Genomic DNA, 23608 nt, shown 5'->3' with positions numbered 1-23608 from the left:
CGCTAGTGCACCTAGAAACCCAAGGACACTGTGGGCATTAGCTTTAGGAGCTTTACTAAGAGAAAAATGAGAGATGAAGCAGTCCCAAAATCACCACCCCTGCAAATCAGAGAGGGACTATGACAGTTTTTTAGATCTTCCTAGATGATTCATCAGGTACATCCCAGGTCTGAGCTTTTGAGTGTTTTCTATTGCATTTAATTAGATGCTCGGTTCTTGAAATGAATTTCAAACAAGCTGATACCATGCATCCTCCAGAAAAGCAGTTTGTCTCTCTCTCTCTTTTTTTTTTTTTTTTTTTTCCCCCCAATAAGGAGTTAATGGAATGACCAATTCTCCACATATTTTCTTCCTCAACATCGGAGTCAGTTCTCAAGAATAACAGCCCATTTCTTGCTAAAGCCCACACGAATGTAAAATCTGGAGGTCATTATGAGGACAGCTATTCAAAGCAAGGGTGAACTCCACCCTATAGCTGGTGGGAACCCAGTGGCAAACATTCATTGCCCTCCAGGGAAAGGGTTCCTATCTACTTAAAGATTGTTTATTCAGTTCTGAACAGCACAGTACCTTAGTGAAGATGATTGATTTTTCTGAAATAAAAGGAAAAATTCTGAAAAAAATAATTTTCACGCTGATGCAACAAGACAGAAGTCTGCACTTCTATTATTATTGGTATCATAAGTACTTGAACATCTGATCCTGTCATAAAACTAATCTTCTCTTGTACTTTGCAGACCAAGTTATTTAAAGGCAAAACATAGCAACCCCGGCAGGTAAATTGCCCAGTGCTATGTGTCATCGAGTATCACCTCCCATTTAGTTTTCTATAAAAGCCATTAGCTAGCAATGATCACAGTGATAAACCAGCTTACTGTATCCTTTACTTCCTTACTGAAATAAGCAGAGCCTCATGGACCAACTGGGGAGATTCACTCAATTGGATGCTAAAGGTATGTAACTTAGACATATTAGAGTGCCTTACCAAAAATGTTACATTTTGGTAGTTTTTTTTTTCAGGATTGACAAACAGAACAAGAAAAGGTGTCTCTCTTCCCTTGGAACCTTGTCCAAAAATAGCAGTAATGTACATATTTCAAGATATAAAGAAGAAGGGAGAGATGAAAAAGAGCTTGCAGAGATAGTGTTACATTTAGGACATGAGGGAAACTCTCTAGTTATTTGTCCTGCATTTAGAATAAAATTAACAGAGCTTTAACTAGGCAATGACTTTTCTGAATGATGCCATACTTTAATGATTTTTAGATTAAGGCAAAAAGGAAATCCTGAAACTATCTGGACTAACTAACCTTTGCATAGACAGAAGTCACATGTAACCTTCCTGAAATCACCCCTTTCAGGTAAGAGCTCTGGCTGAAGTTGAGCTATCTTTCACAAAGCTGTTCCTTTTTAACAAGTTCATTAATGAAAATCCAATCACAATTTACCATTGGGAATGTAAAAATAAAAATGTTCTACTTTATTTCTGTTGTACAAGAGCTTAGCTTCCAGTTCTTTTATATCTTTTTCTCCCACTGGGTCAAAATAACTTATTATTACCTATCAGTTTCCTATACAAGTAGTAATCAATTACCTACTTACTGAAGTTGAAAAAACCTTCTTTATGTTAACACTAAGTTGAATGTAAAGATACTGTGAATTTCTGAAGTTTTTAGGCAAACTTAAAATAGCATGTCCCTGGACACATATCCCTGGGTTATATATACAGGGAACTCATTTCTCCTGTAAAAACACTGGACTAGGAAATCAGGTTCATCTGACTAAAAAATCACAGTTCTTGGGGATTCTTCAGCAATCAGTGTTTTCTGAGGCAAAGCACCTACAGCCCATCGTGAATGTATAGTCTACCCTGCTTGTTCTTAGATGCATGTTCCATACTTGCCTACACTGAAACGTGGTTTTCTCCTGAACCTGGATTTTTCTCATTTATTTTTTTTTATGCATCCTTTAACCTTTAGATCCTTTTTTGAAATTGTTTTTATCCATATATCTGACAATTATTATTTTTTTTGAGTGCCTGCACTAAATGTACTTTGTAGAGTACAAAAGAAGATGTCTCTCTCAAGACCTTATTGTCCGATTGTCTAAGGTCTAATGTATGCCTAAGGTCTTTCTATCTAGTACCAGCTTGGATACTCTAACTCACCTAGTCACAGCTAGTTCAACTGTGTTGGATACACAACCTTAGCCCAGATACACATGACCTAATTTTATAGAGCATAAGATGAAGGGCTAATTATTTATAAGATTACACTCATTGACATTATATAGATGTATTACTTTACCATTCATTAATTGAAACCTGGAATAACCATTCTATTATAACAATAGGAAAAAGTGTTAGAAAGAAACATCTAGCTTGCAACAGAAAGAATCTGAGAAGCTATTACTGAAATAATTGTTTAGTGACATTGTAAAATCATTTTAAGTCACTGAAGTCATTGCTCATTTTCGGAGAACCAGACTGAGACCAAAAATGAATGATTAAAGAAAAACTACATCTTCAGATCCTGAAAATAGTTGCCAGCATCTATATCTGTTTTATAAAATTTGTTCTACCTGTACTTCTTGGACCAACATTATAGTCTGCACAGAAGACATAGCTCCTAATCATTTTCCCTCTATTACAATGTGAAGTACAAAAGCACCCATGGCTGAACAGCTTTCCAAAGGGATCTAACAGTCACTAGAGCTAGAAGAAAAACTTCTGATCAGTTTTCCAGCAGAAGCAGCTGTTTGATGATTAAAAGAAGTTAGAGTAAATCATACTGATCAAAGTTCTCATATGAAGCATTAAATATACATATATATTCTTTTGGAAACACTTTGAAATCCAAACCCACCTGGGATTTAATTATCACAGTCTGCACATAGGACAAAAAAAAATCCCAGTGTTAATGTGGTCATGATTGCAATAGCAGATGAATTGTGCATCCCTTCATTTCTTTGCCCAACTGGAACAGCCTCTAGTAAATCAGTCTGATGAAGTGTGTATGTTCATCCTACAAGACATGCCATACTCTAAAGTTTACTCATATAAACCCAAGGAAGATAGTAGAGTTCCCTTTGAACCTGTAACCTTTAAAATTTTGCCCAGAGTTTCAATAACGGAATAGTAAAAGCCTGAAAAATATGTAATTCCCTTTTTATCTTATTTCTTAGAGCAAGCATGAAGGGCCAGGAGTTCATTAGGATGCTACTGTAATAATCAGATGCTTAGCTTTTTACAGTTTCACAGCATCCTGTGGTTTTAGATTAATGAGGTATGTCAAAAGAAAAAAAAAATCCATAGAGGTGGAATTCCTCATTAATATTAATATGTTCAAGAATATGTATACATAAAATATTGCAAGGTATAGTCTGTTCTCAGGCAGATAAGAGAGTTAATCTAGCACACAAGACTTCCAGGGCTCTAAACCATTCGTAGAAGGAAGCTCACTAATCAAAGAGAGAATTTACCGCTCTTAAAGATGCTTTCCAATACTAGAATTAGTTTCCTCTCCAAAGTGCCATTTAAATGTTAATTTAAAAAAATGTGTTTTCATTTTGTTCAATATTAAGGAAAATTGGAAAAGATACGATTGTACTTAATAAAGAAACTGCAGCCATGTTTGGAAGACAGAAAGAGGTATCACCAGGAGTTCGCCTCATCCACTTCATTTCATGGAGTGCAAAATATTGTCCGAAGGCGAAGCCGGACACACAGAGGGCTGTGGCTGTTAGTGGTCACAGGCTGTCTTAGCATCGTCATTTGGCAAATCTGCAGTCGCTTTACCTATTACTTCAGCTGGCCAACCACAACTACGGTGGTAGTTCAGTACGTGGAAAACGTCAAATTCCCTGCTGTGACTTTTTGCAACTTGAACAGGTAAAAGTTGTGTTTGTTGTTCACTATTGAGAGGCAACACCTCTTTTTCTGGCTAACATAAAGGAATTGGGATCCACAGCTTTTTTGAACAAATCACATAAAACAAAACCAAAAAAAATGCGGCTCCAAGGGGTCTGTCTTTCACACCACCACATGAGATTTAACTGAGGAGAAAAACATGAGAATCAAGGGAGGTTGTCTTTATCCTTTCCCTTTCGTCAAATGAGGAGCTGCACCACAGATTTTTAAGATTCAAGGAGTAAGGGGGAGTATAAAGTCATCTCTGGCATTATTCTTCTGTGTATAATCATAAACCTTGAGTGTTCCTTCTATAGCGTAACTAAGGCACAGTCAGTCATACCCAAGTTAAAAATAAAATACAACATTTGCAAATAGAGAGGTTTGAACAAAACCTCATGCAAATGTAGAAACCTTAGTCAAAGCAGTTATTTTTCCGCAGAGGTGCTCAGCGCCTTTATGGTTCGAGCTGATGTCAGTGGGAGTTGTAGGAGGAAAGCACTTTGCGAGTTTGAAAGTCATATCTAAGCAAAAACTTCACTACAGGTTTCTACAGTTTAAGATACTGGCCAGGATTCAGATGCAACCACTTTGAAAATAATGCAGCAAAACCACTGCCTGATTTTTAGAGCAAATATTTAACAACTGTTTTAGTAATGGAGAAATCTTAGCATTCTCAGGAAAACAATGTAAGTTGTGAGATCTTCTACCTCTTGTTGGCAGAATCAACCACAAGTCCAAGTCCCAGATAGCTGAAGCCTTTCCACCTCACTATTTTTCCTTCCCATTGCCCCGTGTAAAGCCATTTTGGGTTATTCTGTAGAACATACACTGCAGGTAGAGTACGGTGTGTATTATAAAAACCTCTCACTTCTTGCATCTATAGTGGCAACACATTGCGAGCAAACAGCTCCCGAGCACAGCAGTTATCTGCCTATGAGGCAGTTTGCTGCTACATCCATCTGTTGTTCACATCGTGCTTATCCTTTCCTCCTGTTTTTAGCGACAGTTTTCTTTGCTGGTGGAACGAAGAGGCACAGCTCTACCTCTGCCTTTATTTTTTGACTCAAATTCAGTTGAAGAGCTGTTCCTACCAATCTTTCTTATGCTTCTGCATTAAGATCCATTGCACAAATACATTGATACGTTTTGTAAAATAGGATTATGTAAAATAGTGATTCTAAAGAACATGGTGTTGCCATTTTCTTAGGTTTTATTTTCTTTTCAGTATTTTGAAATTAAACTTACCGTAACAGTTCTCTGAACCCTTTATTTAATTCAGAAAAGGTCTTCAGTGACATCATGAAAACACAGTTTTGTTTTTTTTTTTCTTGCTCCCTCCCGCCCCAAAGGAACAGCTCCTTACAGCTACATTTATTTTTCTCATGTAAATGCAATTGTCCAGCTTTTCTTCAGCTCTAGAAATCTGACAGCTGGCTTATGCAGATGACCATTTTAATTTTTATTTATTAAATAACCACACAACAGAAATGTTTCTAGAATAACCCTGGAAAGGGGTCCCTTTCCTACTTTCTTGTTTGGAAGATAACCTTTTCCTAGAAATGGAGACTATATTGTTTATCCATGTTATAGTGCAAGTGCAGGCATGGTGGGCAAGAATCACATGCAGTTAGTGAGCAGGCGACAAAACATGTCATGGGTTTGGTGAGAGCACTGAGATCAGTCCTGTAACTCTGCAGAACTCCAAGCCATTCTTTTTCCTTCGCACTGACAGGTTTCAAGCTCATGCAGTAAGCAATCTCCAAATCATTTTTCTCCTTTGGAACATCGTGTCTGGAGTTGTCCAGAAATTTTCTATGGAAGACAAATTTTCTCAAGAGATAAATGATTTTCTTCTTGGAAACCAGAACTTCAGCATTAAAGAGTTTACAAGGAAAAATGGGTTTTATCTAAACCACAGCACATTGCTAGAATGTGAATTCTTTGGAAAGACATGTCACCCAGAGGTAAATATTTTTCCTTTTATTACATCAGAAGCATGGAGGGGAAGGGGATGTATTCTTACCACTCAACTTCAGACACCTGGTTTTCCCAGCTACTCCCCCTGCCTTCCCTTCACAGTTGGTCAATTGAGAGAAAACATCCTGCTCTAAATGACCCTGAGGAGCAACCCCAGTGACCACAGAGGCAGCCCGCTGGCCTACCTGAGCTGTAACATGGAATTTCAGTTTAAGTTGCTCTCCGCCTAGTCCCACGCCTGCATAAATAGCAGCCTTTGAAAACTGTCATGCCTCCAGGCTTCATTCAGCAACCTTTCCCATAAATGGCCTATAACCAACATCAGTGTGAATGGAGTGTTTTTGCACAACATGGTTGCATTGCACTTAACTGATGTAATTAGTCCTGCAGCAGCAACGAAAAAATATGATCCTCTTATTTGTGTCTCAGTTCTGCCATACAACAACTCCCAACTTCAATAGAATACGTGGACAGAAAAATTGGTCCCATATTCTTGCAGGTTAGCCTTATTCTTTGCACTGCCTTGGGGGGTGGGGGGATACTAAACCAAAAAACACTAGTCCATCTATTACATTGTGAAATTAATGAAATTTTAAGTGATTTTTTTTTTTTTTTTTAATTTTACACTTCCCTATTTTCCTTTATTGAAGGATTTTGAACATGTTTTCACTGAATATGGAAACTGCTTTACTTTTAATTACAATGGTCTTCCAGCAAGAAGTGTGAGTTTGTCTGGAAGAGGCTTACGTTTACTTTTTGATGTCCAACAGGTACAGATATACCAATGATTATATACAAAATCATGTAATAATTCATAGATCGGCAGATTTTGTTTTACACAGACCTTCAGAATTTCATGCACAAAATTATTTTTCAAGACTGTTCATAAGTAAAAGCATATTTTAAAGGAAAGACCCAAAACTAGTATAAAAACTCTGAATAGCTATTGACTGTGTCCCCAAAACAAATGATGTAGAAAGTTGCAAGCGAGCATATATACATATATCAACACAATTCACCTACAGCTGAAAAGTATCATCAGAAAAATAATTTAATTTTATACAAACAATTCAGGATAACATCTCTATCTCAGTAAGAGATCCACTAGGGAAGGTCACATGATGCCAATTTCTAAGTAGTACTGATTTTTTTTTCAGCAACATCTGAAGTGTCTCTTGTCAGCTATGATCTGGTCTTTGCACTGTAAAGACCTTGCTAGGATTGTTTTTGATCACAAAACACAGTAAGCTCAGGGAATATCACCTTATGAGATCAGGGAAGAAAACTAAAACCTAGAATTTTAAGAGTTAGACATTAATTTTTGCTCTCTAGCAACTATAGGGGAGAGGAGTGACAGGTTCTCAAGAGAGTAATAGAAAGCTTGCTGAAACATGGAGTAGTTGCAAGTAAAAGAAGTGAATTTCCAAGTTATGAAGAAGGTTCATCCATGCTTTCTTGCTTTTGAAAGTGGGAGAGGACAGAAGGAAGAAAAAAAAGAAACAAAACAAAACACACTAAAATTTAGGGTAACTGAAAGGAAACCTACAAAGTTAATGAAGAAAATTCAAGTCAGCTTACTTCTACATTTTCCTGTAAATTGCTGAAGGTGTAACAAGGGAAATAAGACCAAATAATAATAATAATAATAAAGCAGCACCATTTTAAATATAGCTTAACCTTCAGAGCATAAGCAAAACCAAAACTATTTACAATACTTCTTTTTGTATCAGGAGCAATTCACTGATGATCCTGCCCTTGGTTATACTGATGCTGGCATCACTTTCGTTATCCATTCACCCAAAGAGGTTCCACGCTTTGATGGTTTAGGTTTATTAACACCAGTCGGCATGCATGCACAGGTTGCAATCCGCCAGCTGAAGGTAAGCACCTTATCCATCAGGTGGAAATATTAGTCTGTACCATTGCTAATCTCTTCCGAGGCATGGAAATAAATTACAAACATTTGCAATTATTTAATATTTATCATGCCACAGGGAGTCCTAAGAATAACATTTCCACCAGCTATATAAAAAACCCACCAACAAGCCTGATTTTTTTTTCCAGGATATTAATGGTCTGCCTAATCTGCTTTTACTCAAGTTAACCTCTCACAGTCTCACTGACATAACAATACAAAGATAGGGCAGTAGCATCAATATGTTACATCACAGCTAATTTTGTATCAGATTCCTGATAGTCCTTTCCTGATACAACCAGAGAAGACTATCCTGCTGCACTAGGCTGTCTGATCAGGTCCTGGTTTTGCTGTGTGAGAACAGAGATGATTTTAATTATAAAAGCACAAACTGTAATCACCTCCAATTAAATCACAGTATTACTGCTTATGTCTCAAACAGGCTTCCTTTAGCACTGTAAAATGTGATAAAGCGATATCTAAATTAAAAGAGAAATTTATGTATTCTGTTATTATTACTTTACAGTCAATTATCCAAGAATACCCATGGGGAGAGTGCAAGCCTGATATAAAGCTTCAGTACCAGAATACTTATAGTACAAATGGCTGTTTACAAGAATGCAAGGCCCGGTACATACAGGACTGGTGTGGCTGTTTGCCTTTCATTCTGCCAGGTATTTCTTAGGACTACCATATGCTCTATTTAATGATCATCTTGCTAGGAGAACTAACTCATTATTGAATGGCAAAGGAGACAGGGTACATCTTTGTGGGATATTTACAATTGGGATTATTTAATTTACTCAAATCTTTTTTTTTTTTTTTTTTTTTTTTTTTTTAATTCAGAGAAAAGCAGCAAGATATTTGTTCAACTCTAGACTTGGCATCTGTCCATTAGCTATTTTTAGGATACACACCAAAAATCTTGAAAAAGATTATTCCTCAGGGCTGTGAGACAAGTTGGTATCTGAGTAATCCTCCACGAAGTTTAAAACCTTTGCTGAAACATGTGGGGTGTAATCATAAATTACATCTACCTATTTTGTATTTTCACTACTAAGACAGAAATTTCTTAGCAAGCTAATACAAAGAGTGAGCCACAGCCTTAAAGGCAGTTCTAGCTGGCATGCCTAATAATAATGTTCAGTCCTCCAGTGAGCCTCTTGATTTAGTCTATTGTCTTCTATTGCTATGTACCCCTTGTGGCATAACTGTACTGTGCCCTACTGAATTGTTTTCTCAGTTGTATAAAGAGTAGCACAAAGTGGTGTCTGGGCTTTGATGACATTATTTTTCAGTTTAACACAAACAGAGCTAAGAGCTAGATTGTTTATTTAAGTTCTAAAGTTACTTGTTTATTCTTAAGGCAATGGAACCGAATGTGATTTGCTGAAGTTTTACAATTGTGTTTATCCTGCAGTCTGTAAGTATTAATTTCATATTCATATGTTCTAAGCCAATTCCAAACAGTAGAAAATATCAGTTAAAATACCAAAAGTAGTAATGGAGTACATCCCAGTTCATTTAAGACTCTGAAAATAGAGATCAGACACAGTAATAAAAAGCTTGGTAAGTGATGAAAAAATAACACTAAATCACTGGACTTCTATATTATTATATGTTCTATATTATATTATATAATTAAAAAGATAAAAATAAAAATTAAGTGAATCATACATTTTCAAAATGCTTCAAATACAATTCTTTTCATGAGCAAATAATCTACACCCAGTAGATAGGAAATTCTTAAGTCACTACAGCAGACTTCCTGGAAAATACTGTGAGTGATAATCTGAGAAGTAACTTTTCATGAATTTCGGAAAGCCTCCTTTTTAATTCTTATGGATTCAGCTATGTGATGTGACTTTCTCTTCCCAAAGGACTGGACAATTAGGAAACCATGTAGATTACCGAGTTTATTTCTGGAGGAAGGGAGTGCTTCAAATTGTCACCTAACAGGCTGAGATACTTCTTGTCCCCCAGCATACAAACATGAGAAGCCCACATGCAGAGGGAAGGCACAGCAGCTGCCACCACCCCAGGGCAAACCGAGCACCACAGGCAGGAGATTATGGTACTCACCTCAGAGTGGATGTCTTTAGGTTACAGTTTTTGCTTCAGGAAGTATTTATGCCTTACCTTTTTTTTTTTTTTTTTTTCCTACATTGATTTTCTGCAGCTTTTCCAGATTCCCTCAGTGATTTCTTTCTGTTAGAGCCTTGTCAGAACAATGGCCTCCCAGAGCAGCCACACCTGCAGAATTGTGTGATATCTGTTTAGTATTTGAGAAAACAGAAGGATCTCCGTCAGCTGTCTTAAGCCCAAAGTCAAAGAACAGGGGAAGGGGGCTTAAGCAAGCTCAGTTTAGCAAAACTTTTATGAAATTGTCAGATGACAGTAAATTACTGCTGGCACTGCTCTGGAACCTACTCCTGTGCATTGAAAGGAACTAGGCAAACATCAAGACCAAGGATTATAAACTGAAGTATGCAACCAGAAGGCTAGCACAGAACATGGGCACCCCTCTGTATGATCTATCCTACTGATAAATCATGGATGAGAAAGAGTAAGGTCCTAAAGTCCTAATGAAGGTGAAAAGACTTGAAGGTGCTGAATTTCTGTAGGGGAGCATTGAAAGGGGGAACAAATCGAAACCAAAAATTTCAACCCTTAATATTGTGCTCCAGCTACCTAAGTGCCTTTTACAAATGCATGTTTCTTCCTTCAAACTAGTATGCACCAACCTTTCTAAGGATAATTAATCAAAGTCTTTATTAAAGTCATTTTGTAAGGTTAAGAAAAGTCTTAACAATGTGTGCTGTTTCAGAAACATTATGCAAGTTCTTTCTCCTGAAATTTCAGCTGATATAGAGATAAAAGGATTGTGTACAGTAGGAACTCACAATTCCACTTGCCCTGCCCCTTGTGAAGAAATGGAATATCCTACCACTGTCACCTATTCAAGTTTTGGAGGAGAAAATGCCATAAAATTCATTTCTGCAAAACTGAAGAAAAGCCCAGAATACATCAGGTAATCTTGCTTAACGCTTTGTCTAATAAGGAAATAATCCATTATATCTAAGTGTGTGAACAGAGTGTATGATGTAAATGTGACCTTTTAAAAATATACTCTGAAGTGTGTGGTATTTAACATGTTGTCTCTGAGGTGACCAATCTTGTCTAAGAGATTAGTTTAGGATTTATACATGTTCATGTAGGTCTAAACTATACTGAGATACATCTAAGACCCGTGGATAACATAAAATTTATACTTCAGTTGGAAAGTAATGTTCTATGCTACCTTTTGTGTTATTTTTAATCACTCTTTGCAATTAGGTATAAAGAAAGAGCAGGGTTATCAAACCTATTCACAACCCACACGAGCAATCCACCCAACAAAGAAGACAGATTTTTCACAACTGAAGTCAGTGAATAACCCAAATAGATGCTAGATAAAGTCCTTCTTTCTCTCAATGCATTACCAGAAAAAGAGCTAGGTTTTATTGTGGCAAAAATGTCACAAGTTTAACATTCTTTTCTATTGCTAGTAAAATCTATTGATACCATTTACATTATAAAAAATATTTAGAAAATATTTGATGAAGTATTCTCATAAGGTAGCAAAATAAGATGGTTCCATCTGTGTGACTGAAAATGCTACCTACCAAACAACAACAACAACAAAGTAGGACTATACCCAAAGAAGAGACCTTCTAGTGTAAAAATATGTCTCTATGGTACTGACTGCACATTTATCTCGTAAATTATGTTATAAATTAAGTTATGCACAGAGCTGTGTTGTTCAGTAGTAGCACTAAGATAACACAATCTGAATACCTTTAAATTCGTGGAAGAATTATCATATATACTTATGATTTAATAAAGCATACATACCTCACGCTTACAGTATAATAAATTGATACTGAATTTCCTTGAAAATGCATGCATTAAATACCCAATAGAATGATTTCCATAATTTTCTGCTAGAAAGATACTTCTCGAAGAGAAGTTTCAATACAGTTTTGTAGTCCAAATTACCTCATACTCACAGAGGTAGATGTTACTTGTGCACATAAGTATTAACACAAATGCTACATGAACCAATAATATTCACGGATTCAAATATATTTACAAAGAACCGTAGAAAATCTGGCTAATGAAATATCTCTGAGTATTTCATTTCATTGTTTCAGTGACTTCAGTTTTCTCACTCTTGAAGCCATCAGTCTGCAAATGCTTCCATATATTTATATATGAACAGGAACTATATGAGTATTATGAAAATCAAACCTATTATTATATGCAAAAGATACTAATCCTTTGAGAACATTTTATCTTTGTTGATTATTTTATTGTATGTAAACATCATGCACAGCCCAGCAATTATTTAATTAGGCAAGAGAAAATACAGAACATTCTCCTGCTACCAAGCCTTAACCAATAGGAATCCTGCCCACATATTAAAAAGTACATACAACTGTAAAACACAGACACTGATTAATTTCTGAAAATTTAAGAAGGGAAAAGTTAACTGTTTACTACCTTACTGGGTAGAACTACTAGGAACCCTATGACAGTTGTAGGAGGTCTTACAGTAAAAACCCATGAAAGTAGGATTATTTTTATTACCCAATGTTACCTACATTTTAGAATTATCACCTAAAGAAATGGAAGTCATTTTATATAACCAATACTGCATTTTCAGTGAATATCAAATTAATAAGCTCATTATCATTTTCAACCTCAAAATCTGTAGCTGTTTACACTTCTGAATAAACACTACTTTTATTCTTAAAGGATATGACATTATTTATGCAATCAGTTTTTGTGTCTGTTTTATACCTCTACTGCTATGTTTATCTTCTATTTAGCAGCTACGCTGACTCTTTCAGTAGTCACGATATCACAAAGATGAGCTCTTTATTCTCGCTGAATCATTCCAGATCCTGCTCCACCAAAGATTTGCCTGCTCTTCCACTTTTGCAGCAGGCAAGTAAGAGAAGCTTTTAGCAGAGGGAAGAACTAAGCATCTGAGTATAGGACAAGGGCTTTTCTGCACAAACACTGTCACTGAGATCATCAGGATTAAATCTGCATTTGTACATAAATGACAGGCTATATTAGACTACATTTCCAAGCAGTGTATCTGCTGTAGTTCAGGATGCTTGGCACTTCCACTTAAGCTTATCTCTGTGACCCTTTAGGATTTTATCTCAGTAGTGCTGAGTTGTTCTTTTAACATAGTCTGGAGATCAACTCCTCCAATGAGATCCTTTTACAACTTCCAGTATTAGGAAACATTGTTTTTCAGTCATCTAACTAATTTTTATACCTCTTAGTGGATTGCTCTTTAAAAGATACATCACTCTCCATGTAGGCAGTTCATACTGATGGATGTTGGTAAAAACAAACAGCACTCCTGGCTGTGTCATGTAATATTGTATGTGCTTGTCATTAGGCAGAACCTTGTGCTTATTGACATTAAGTACCATGATCTGAGCTACAAAATAACTCAGCAGCAGAAGGCCTTGTCTGTATCTGAGTTGCTTGGTAAGTGAATGCGTGACGTTTATTTATTGCTCATCAATACTTAATCTAAAATAATAATAATAAATACATAAAAATAGATATTATTTTCTCCTCTCCAAAGTCATAGGCTATCTGGGTTTATAAACAAAAAACAATGACTTTGATATTACAATGGTAATGATCATGTTTGCTTCATGCTCATTTTTGATATGGTCTCCTGCCATACCATTAAATGACCTGCAGTGGAGAGTAGTAATTAAATTCTGCACTAATTTATGGCTACACAACATACTGAACTGTAAGCATAGGGAAGCTTCTGGGATTTAAAGGGGAGAGGGAAAACATAGGGAGGAGAGGCAAGAGAATAGCTTAACAGAAAAAGAAGCAGGAGATTTTTTAAGCACATATTCCACCGTAGGAAGTTTTGTGTTGTACTTGCTTTATTTAGAATTTTAATAAACAGATTCATCTTTTTCCCACAAACATTCTTAAGAATATTAATTCTGTTTTCTTAAAGTGATGGATTATGTATTTTGAATTTATTTAGTGCTTGAGTACTAGCAGAGTTTTGTTTGCTTGCTAGACTAAACCAAATACTTAGTATGACGTATGTTTATTTCTTTCTATTACAGCTGATGTAGGTGGCCAGCTTGGATTGTTTTGTGGTGCCAGTATGATTACACTCATAGAATTGCTTGAGTATATTTTTACTAATTTCTGTTGGATGTGCATCTTTCTTCTACTGAAAGCTCCTGAAATGCCTCAATGGAATAATCCATTCCAGAACCAACCAACACACAAGGAGAAAAATACAGGAATACAAAAGGAGAAAAATACAGGAATACAAGAATGTTAGTGGCTTGTAGACTCACAAAACTAAATATTTCTGCTACTTTCCTGCCTTTTTAAGATGTAAAGGAGACAGTAATATTTTCCAAGGCTCTCTTCCTTTAGTCTTTCTGCTTCATTTAGCACCTAGAGCCATGTCACTGTGCTAGACAATTTTTTAAAGAATGAACTTTGGAAACACTTGCTTTCTTTATCATGTAATGAAAAATGTAATTTTTACCTAAAATTTTATTTTAAATTACCAATTTTTATTAATAGCACAGCAAGTGTTACTGACATTCCATGCAATTTTGCATTTCTGACCCAGTTTATCTTCTGTATTCCGAGTGAGGAGAAATAATACACATGCCAGATTAACACACAAGGAATTTCTTAACCACCATAAAGGTGTAGCACTGCTAAGCTGAAAAAGCAGATTCTGTATTAACGACAAAGTCTTTGCTCCTAGGTTTACATGTTCCAGCAAAGGATATTGTAGATTTGCCTATCAAAATACACCTAATAACAAATATCAAAATACACCTAATAACAATAACTGCTACAGTACATTGTCTGTCAGAAATGCATCAAAAATATTTTTAAAAATCTCATGAATCTGTCAACTACTATAAATACAAAACTGAGAAACCTAGAGCATCTGGGTAGATGGCAAGAGGGCAAACATAGGCCAAGTTCATGTTGTTGGACTCTAGAGACTACAAACAGACCTGTTTTCCTTCTATTATTTTTAATAGACATAAAATTGTATGATATATGGCAGAGTTCTAATTTAATTGCCAAAAAGATTGCTTCATTATGTCAATGAAACTACTGACCCCACATTTTATAGACTATTGACTGAGTTTATCATTGCTGGAAGCAATAAAACTTCAGGAAGGCTCAGTAGGACTGAACAACAAAATTTCAACGTTTAATGTCATGAAAGAGGATAATTAAGACTAAAGGCTTAATCTATGTCTTACTAAAATCAGTGACAGTAAGAATTCAGTGGCTTTAGTGCTGAGTCAGGCTTCCTGAAAGTTTATTTATTTAAAAGCCCCCAGAAAAGCTGCTGTGCTTTCCTACATCTGTGTGGGCCCTTGGAGCAGTGCTTTAGAGTCTCTTGTTTTTAAAGAAGATTTTGGTGAGTAAATAAACTTCCAAAGATGTGCAATAACGTAGAGTAAATAGATACCATTCCCACACAAACACACTACAGACCATAGAACAGGAAGTGTGCACCGGGTTGGCGGAGTTACTGTGGGGTGGTATTTTTTTTCTTTTAAAGTACATTTTAGTAAACTTCAGAGTCACTGAAAACTGTGAAAGTTAATAGGATAAAGAAATGTATTGAAGATACTGTATACAGTGAATTTATCTAGATAGTGTCTCTGGATACAGCTCTGAACAAATCCACACTTGGCTAAGCATCTTGCCAGAGCTTTTGGAGGTGCCAGAGCCTGGGTGGAGACCCTTTAGGAGAGGTAGACATAGAACTGTCTTATATAAAATGCACCCAGGACTGAATTTAAGAATATGTGATAAAGGGTTATCCTGATTTGAAGCACTGACTTCTGTTCAATTACCTCTATATGAGAGCAATAGGTAACTTTATTTAAAAGCCTACTGATAGTTGCCAATACTTCAGAGTAGCACTGTACAGACTTAACTTTGCTAAACAAAGCATCTGAAGTCCAATTAGAAAGCTCACACTGCCTACAACACCATACCTTCTGAACCACCGCTCCCCATGCTCTATTGCTCTCACACCAATTCTGTGCCTGAAACACCAGGTACAGTCTGCCACAGCCATGCTCTATAAACCGTGCTATTCTTCCACACCATCCACTCAACTTCAGCAACTAATAATAGATCATTTTTTGTAAATAAAGTAGTAAATGGACGTGCTAAGCATCTAAGTTCTTATTATGTTAATTATTGTTTAATTATTATTATTCTTATTATGTTAATTATGAAGTAATGAAAATGCTACCATTTGGCCATCAACAGCTTCCCTTGAACATAAGCTCTGGAAAAGCAATTCAGGAAACAAATTAAATGTTTCTGCTTTCTTAGAAAGAGATGCCTTGATTTTACTCCTCAGTAACCACAGGTTTGAGACACCTTAAGGTTAACATACAGATTGTTGCTCAGTTATTTTTTATTTGTCATTTCTGCTGGGACTTCCCTGCTCCCTGTTACCCAGTGCATGCACACTTGAAACAGCAGCCATAAGGGCAGGTCTATCTAACCCCACTGTCCGAGGTGTATATTGGTCAGTGTGGAAGGAACAGAATGAACGTACCGTGATAGTTCTCTAAAGACTTCTCCCAGCCTTAAACAGTTTGTAGCTGTGGAACTCCTGAGCCAGAAGAAATTCTCTTTTTAGGAGTAGGAATCAGATATTATCTGGCGTCTGGATAAAAAGAAAAGCAAGGGACAGATTAAACAGTGATCTAACACACTTTGTGTAGAGATCAAAGTATTTTGCAGCTTTCAATCACAATGCTTTTTCTTGTTCGCTTCTGCAAATAAGGGCTAAATAAAAGAAAATTAGTATTGCAAAGAATAAACAAAATAAAACTGGAATTGTTTCTGCTGTGCCAAATTTCAAATGAAATGAACCACAGAACATGCTAAAGAATCAGGAGAAAAAAAAAAAAAAAAGCCAGTTTGCAGAAAGGGAAGGTTTAACTAAGCAAAGATCTAAGTACTGGAGTAAGATTACTTTTGCTTACTCCACTGACTTTTGGACAAGAATGGCTGAAAGCACTTCTTGGTTACAGATTCTTCAAACATACGTGGCAGAAGAAGCCCTGAAGAAAACACAAAGACCAGTGTTTTCCCCAAGGTCAAGTGACAGACTTGGATGCTTTTTCAACAATGGCTTGTGATGAGATTATATAAAGCAATTGATTCCTCGGCACAGCTAAACATAGCAAATGTGTGCTGTGCAGCAGAGCAGAAGTAAGGGTGCTTTTGTATTTCAACTTGTGACTGTGGGTCTAGAAAGACAAAAGAATTTAAAGTTGGCTTAAAAGAAGATGTCACTTTACTGGATAAGTAAAGGTGGTATATCTACAAAGGCAACATAAGCAAGGTAATTTAACAGCATGATCAAATTCTTTCATAATTTAGCATTATTCTGCTGCTTATTTGTTCATGTTTCCTTTTTGCAATACACCTGCATGCTCTCAGTACAAAGAAGCAAGCTTTTCACATGCTGACTGTTTGAATCTAAAATGTTAAATAAATGAAATTAATGACACGACATGACTGGGCAAGCCCACTTGAGCTCCCTCCAAATCAATGTCTCATGTGCACAATGGGATGCAACATAGAATTTTATAGCTATAAACATGTCAGCCTGAAGATGACACCCTCCACCTGGCCCCAAATGTTGCATGTTAAATAAAAATGGAACATTTTTAAATGACTTCTGCATAAGTCATTAATGGGTATTTAACACTGTGGAGAATATCATGCTGTTGCATATAACATTTTCTGAACAATGGAGGAAGGCAACTTGGGTGGTGTGGATAACAACCTGTGCTTGGTTGATCTGGATTTTATCTCCCTATAGTATTCTTGCGTTTTCTTATGCTTTTCACACCCTTGGGCAGCAGACCAGGGTATCAAAGTATCTCCTGGTACAAGGAAGAAAGCTTTATAATCTAACAGACAGAGACTCTGCAGTGACAGATTGGGCTGGGGGATGGTTGGAGATGCTTAGAGACTTGCATTACATCTTTTGAAAAGTTTCATTGGCTCACTTCTTTTCTTCTTCTAACTGTATTCACAACTACTCTTGCAATGTATGTGGCAGACATCTCTAAAGGAGTGACAGTAAAGTAAGGATTTACTCAAGGAGAAGCTGCATGATTTTGGCAAAAGAGCACAGCAGGCAGGCCTGGCACTTGCTTATCTGGCAAAGCAAAATGAGCACAGAACAGCCTGTAAAGGTTTTGGATCAGACATTCACACAGTAGGTTAGTTCATTGCAGTGTCTCACCAGTAGATGCCCCACTTACCTTAGGCTTCTCCTGTTCAGCAGGCTTCTCGTGCATGGAGTCAGTTTCTCAGCATCCATTACAGAATTACTCAGTATAACTTGAGCCGGTTTATTTCCCTCTCTTTAATGATGTATGAGCTTGAGAAGTATTTCAAAGGATTTGCTGACAAACCTGATATTACTCATCCTGAACTGAGTGATAGCGTATTTGAATTTCTGAGGTAAACAAAACAAAAATATAACTAACTCCCCTCTGCATCAGAGTAAGCTGATTATTGGATCTCTTAACGAGCTTATACAAGCCAGATGATCTACTCTTGGTTAAGTGCAAAGAAAAATCTCCTCAATCCTCACCATCTCTGAGCTGAATTTCCCTATAAAATCACTCACTAAAATAATAAAATAAAATCACTCACTAAATAAAATCACTCACTAAAATACCCTAATACAACTTTTTGCACTGTGTGTGGATCGGGTGCTGGTAGAACTCCAGGAGGGAAGCCCTCCCCACCTGAATAATGCACCATGGCAGCATGATACAGCCTCTTGGTTTCTTATGGATCCTTTCCAGTTCAGAATGCTCTGGGATTACTCCATATTTTAGAAATCCAAGGATCATCATGCAACTCTAAGAAGCCCAGGCCAAGATAAACCACAATGGTTCACTCATACTGCCTGCCAAATTACACAGTATTTTAGAAGAATATCCCTTATTATACTATAAACTTTGGTACATCGAGTTGCTGTAATTCTATCCTGAGTTAAACGTGTTCTCAGGCTAACAGCTGCTGTGTTTATTAAACCTCAGGACACAGGAAGCATCTTCAAGCTTGTGTTGTAGCAATTACTTATTGCGATGCTGAAACACGAATAGGTTTATAAACAATAAGCTCTACATGAACAGGATACTGCTGTGGATCTAGGACTAGCATCACATCTTGTTGATGCTGCTTATGGTCATCCTGGTCCTGTTACTCTCTTGCTCTGTAAGTGCCTTCATCCACCTGGAGAAGCTCACCTTTGCTGACCCCTCACTAGCAACGAAGTCCTCACAGATAAAAGGGCAGCTTCTTCTGAGGAGAAAAAACTCCTGCATGGCCCTTCCCACCACACACACCACCAACATCCTAGCAGGGGCTCCATACCCTTCCCCTGTCCCAGTACAGGCACAGTCATGGTGATTTTTAAAACCTCTTTTTGGATAAGTGCTTTGAAGAAGTGTTTTTACAAGCCGCACAGGGTAAAGAGATTCACATGTGGATCTTTCAAGATTCATATACTGAAGCCCTTCTCCCTCTAGAAAAATGTGTCATTTTGCTTCATTAAGCCTGATCAAATGTGTCTATTTTTGCCTTGCTAATGTTGGGGTTTCCCTTCAAAGAAATGGCCCTGAGCCTTGGAAAATGCAGTATACTTACAGTACACTTCAGGGTCCTTGATGAAAAAGATTTGTAGCCCACACTGTCAAAGTCACCAGAAACATTAACAAACCATTACACTTTCAAAACCACTTTCAACCTGACCAGTTGTTTAAAGTCGGGGACACCTAGATTAACATAGGCTGGACATGTCTCAGTCATGTCATGTCATGTTGTAAGTCTCCATGTAAGCACAGCGATACGTTCCCTTACCAAAGGCTTAGAAAATAGGCATTCAAGGAGGGATTGCTGATTTACTTGATGATTACCTATTTGACCATTACTGATATATCTACCACATTTTTATAGGCTTTGTTTTAAAAGGTGAATCAATCAGAGATAAAAAGTAGGAACAGTTACAAAAAGAAAGATTTTGTAAACAAGTTGTGAAATATATGGGGTTGCACATGTGCCATAAAGTGTAAACAAGCATTCATTAAAAATAATAATAATAATAAAAAAAAATCCTTCTGGTGTTGTTCAACTCAACTCATATGCCTCCCACAACAATAACGCCATTCTTAGTGCAGTTTCTATAACTGACACTCCCAATATCTTCAGTTAAGAATTTTAATATAACCTCTTTTCTGGGTGTAACCAACAGGTCTTTGTGTGAAGAGGCTGCCAGAGAAAACACACTTAGAAAGCCTACTACTACTCCAAGCTAAGAGAACGTGCCCTGGAAGATTTGCCTGTTGGTCAACTTGTCTGCTGTGCTTGCAACCTTTTATGGACCTTTAACTTTTCTAGCCAGAGGAATTGTTATAGACTTGATCTGGTTAGCTCAGTGGAAATTTTCCACCCTAAAAATACCAAACAACTTCAGGTCATGCCCATGTGAATGTGATGCTACAGTTCACTTATAGATTGTGCATGCTTTAGTTTGGAAGGGCTGCACTGCATCTTGATCCTTTCCTGCAGTCTGAATAAATGGAAGCTTTCAGGTTATTTTAGTTCAAACTTCTCAGAAAAGTATGAAGAAAATAGCAAACAGTGCCTCACCTGAAACAAACCAGATATGAGAAAACAAAAATATTCAACTGAAGAAACATCACAAAATGTCTGCTCTAAGACTAATTGTAAGAAGCTGTTCACTGTTGAAACAAGAAAGTCTAGCAAACAGTAAAATGGTCTCCATAATTCAAAAAAAGGCTGAAAGAAATAAAAAAAATAAATAAATAAATACAGAAGGAAACAAAGCGACATCATGCAGTACAGCACCATATTTATAGTAAATGGAGATACATCTGGCCAGTCACTAGTTGCGCTCCCCAGGGCTCCATTTGGGAGCCAGTTCTTTTTAGCGTTTTTATAAATTATCTGGATGCAGGACAAAAATGCATAAGTAAGTTTGCAGATGACACTAACTTGGAAGAAGCTGTTGACTCCAACAAGGAGTGAGGCCTTGCAGAGAGATCTTTACAAATTAGAGGGCTGGGCAGTCATCAACTACATGAAATTTAACAAGAGCAAGTGCCAGGTTCTGCACCTGGGGCAGGGCAACCTTGGCTGTATGTACAGACTGGGGCAACAGAGGCTGGAGAGCAGCCCTGTGGAAAGGGATCTGGGAGTTCTGGTTGATGGCAAGTTGCACAGGAGTCAGCAGTAGCCCAGGAGAGCCAACTGTACCCTGGGGTGCATCAGGCACTACATGGCTAGCTGGTTGAGGGAAGGGGTTGTCCTGCTCTGCTCTGTGCTGCTGCGGCCTCACCTCAAGCACAGTGTGCAGTTTTGGGCACCACAGTATAAAAAGGATATAAAGCTACTACAGAGCATCCGAAGGAATGCTATGAGAATGGCAAAGGGTCTAGAAGACAAGACGTATGAGGAGAATTAACAATTAATTCTAAGATGCCCTATAAAGAAAATATGTAGAAGTCATCTATCAACATAGATTTCATTAACAAAAAAATAGTGGCTAAAGCTGGCTGAATTCTACATGTTACATCAAGGATAAAATCTGACTACTTTTTCAGTCTTCCCAGATGGATTATAAACATTAGGTTATGCAAAGGGTCTCGTCCTTCAAATAATCAGCTGAAAAAGGATAAGGGTTAGTTTTCAAGATTCTGCAGCAGTCAGCCAGCAGAACAGAGCTGTTGTCCTGCTGAGAAAGCTTCAAGAGAAAGGGATTTATAGCAGATATTCTAACTGTAAGTATTACTAATAGCAGATTAATGAAATAAAGCACATTCAGCACTTGCTAATTAAAAGAAAAACCTATCAACAGAGAAATATTTGGCCTAAGGAACGTGAAGGACAGCAGAACGGACAACAGATGCAAGGTGGCTTGCAGACACAACACAAAATGGCCACACTTACAGAATCAGCTAGGGCCTGATTTCTGTCCCTCCTTTTCTTAATAAAATGAAAAATCAGCAATGTTGCTTTGTGCTGTTTCCTTGGGTGCTAAAGAAGAGGAAGTCTTCAGCAAGGACCAGACCCTCCAGCACCTTCCATGCCCCCTTACACCTCCCTTGCCCAGGTCCTCTGCATGCAAAAAGCCACCATGCTCACTGTTGCAGGGCAAGGCAGATGTGTCCCACAAGCTGCCGTTCACGGAAGTGCCCAGACAATAAAATGGATGTGAAAGAGACCTAATGGTCAGAAACCATCAAATCTCTTCCTCCTCTCTGAGCAATTTCCCGCTTAGGTCCTTATTTCCTGATTGCTTCTACATTTTTTTTGCACCAATTTATGTGGTGATAGCATTAACCGTTTGCATGGCAGCCAGAAGAAAGCTGCTTTTTGGTATCTTTTCACAGGCAAGGAGTTTTCCAGCATGTGTTTGTTCTTTAGGAGTAGGAGATGTTCCAAGCTGACCCTGCTACTGATGACTTATGGATGTTTTCAAGTACAGGGAGCAAGTAAAACAATTTTGATAAAAGTAACCAAAAGTTTAAATCTGTGTTGTTAAGATGAACGGAAAGGAAAGGGAATTTTTACAGAAACAGAAGAGGGAAAGAAGTAAAGACTCCATAGCACCAGTCCAGCCATTTTATCCAAATCCTCATCATTAAAGATTATGAAGTATTTTTAAGATGTAAGAACTGTAGACCACAAAAGAAACAATAGACTTAGGGGCTTTCATCACATTCCAGGTACAAGAAACAGCCTGGATACAAAGAATTTTTATTTTTTTTTAAGTATTTTCAATCCTGTCTCCAAATCAAAGACAACTTCAGTACAAATTGTCTTAATAGAACTTTTTCTGTACTTTCACTAGAGCTCAAAACTTCACTTTGACTACAGAGTTCAAAATGAAAATGAGGCACAGAACTGTAAAATGGACTACGCTGCACTGGGAGTGATGCTGTGGATGAATATTTTCAGCAGAAGCTGGAAAGTCCTACCAAAAAAGTGAGCACTTCACAAAAGAAGCCATTCTTGAAGTGCTAGTGAGCTATTTGAGTCAACTAATTGCGTTAACAGAACAGATAAAACTCATCATGGTAATGCCTTAATATCACATTGTCTTGCAGCAATATGGTTGTTACAAGAAGTCTCCAAGTTCATAAGGGCAATAAAACTGCCCAATATGCAAGCAGAAATGACAGAAAAAATCTGTAAAAAATTATATGTGAAATCAAATGTTTAGAAACTTGTGCTAATATATTAACTTTGGCTTACAAGTCTTTAAGCAATTGTTTTGTAACAAGTTTTTGTTGCATCTAGGGTATTTTATTTTATTTTATTTTATTTTATTTTATTTTATGGAGCTGGAAGCTAAGCTTCCTGTAAAGGTAGTTACAGGAATAATTTGTGCTGCTGCTCAGGAAAAGTTTAACTCATTTACTGTGAATTGACATTACTACATAACAATACTATTACAGAATCCTTACCAAAAAAAAAAAAAAAAAAAGGTTAAAGATCAATGACCTTTTACTCATTTCGTATGTAGATACTGGAATAGGTTATGCTCATTTAAAATGCTAGGTTATGTCACATCCTTTCACACGAGACAGCTGCTACAATGCAAAGTATCAGCACATCCATCAGAGATAAAACATCTGTTTTGT

General features: G+C 37.1%; 1 protein-coding gene across 3 annotated transcripts; it reads left to right on the top strand.

The window, feature by feature from the left end:
- Window positions 1-339: 339 nt before the first annotated feature.
- Window positions 340-17430, top strand: ASIC5 (acid sensing ion channel subunit family member 5). Of its 3 annotated transcripts, none has more exons than XM_084518120.1 (11): window positions 340-953; window positions 3583-3889; window positions 5643-5874; window positions 6538-6657; window positions 7618-7767; window positions 8329-8476; window positions 9169-9225; window positions 10665-10833; window positions 13261-13352; window positions 13964-14182; window positions 16946-17430. In XM_084518120.1, exons 1-11 carry the CDS (start codon window positions 914-916, stop codon window positions 17017-17019), a joined length of 1608 nt encoding a protein of 535 aa, XP_084374246.1. In that variant the 5' UTR covers window positions 340-913; the 3' UTR covers window positions 17020-17430. The 3 variants fall into 3 exon arrangements, with proteins under 3 accessions (XP_084374246.1, XP_084374245.1, XP_084374247.1); XM_084518119.1 differs by having other exon boundaries at window positions 13180-13352; XM_084518121.1 differs by lacking the exon at window positions 6538-6657 and having other exon boundaries at window positions 13180-13352.
- The last annotated feature ends 6178 nt before the right edge of the window (window positions 17431-23608 follow it).

The sequence above is a fragment of the Aythya ferina genome, assembly GCF_964211825.1.
Source record: "Aythya ferina genome assembly, chromosome: 4".
Taxonomy (NCBI): domain Eukaryota; kingdom Metazoa; phylum Chordata; class Aves; order Anseriformes; family Anatidae; genus Aythya; species Aythya ferina.
The sequence above is the reverse complement of the archived record's forward strand: the minus strand, read 5'-3'. Positions and strand labels throughout refer to the sequence as shown.

Excerpts from the sequence above, each read along its gene's own strand:
- ASIC5 (XM_084518119.1), top strand. The coding sequence starts at position 914 with ATGGACCAACTGGGGAGATTCACTCAATTGGATGCTAAAG. Across the intron at positions 954-3,582 it reads CACTCAATTGGATGCTAAAG|GAAAATTGGAAAAGATACGA; the intron begins GTATGTAACTTA and ends TTCAATATTAAG. Across the intron at positions 7,768-8,328 it reads TTGCAATCCGCCAGCTGAAG|TCAATTATCCAAGAATACCC; the intron begins GTAAGCACCTTA and ends ATTACTTTACAG.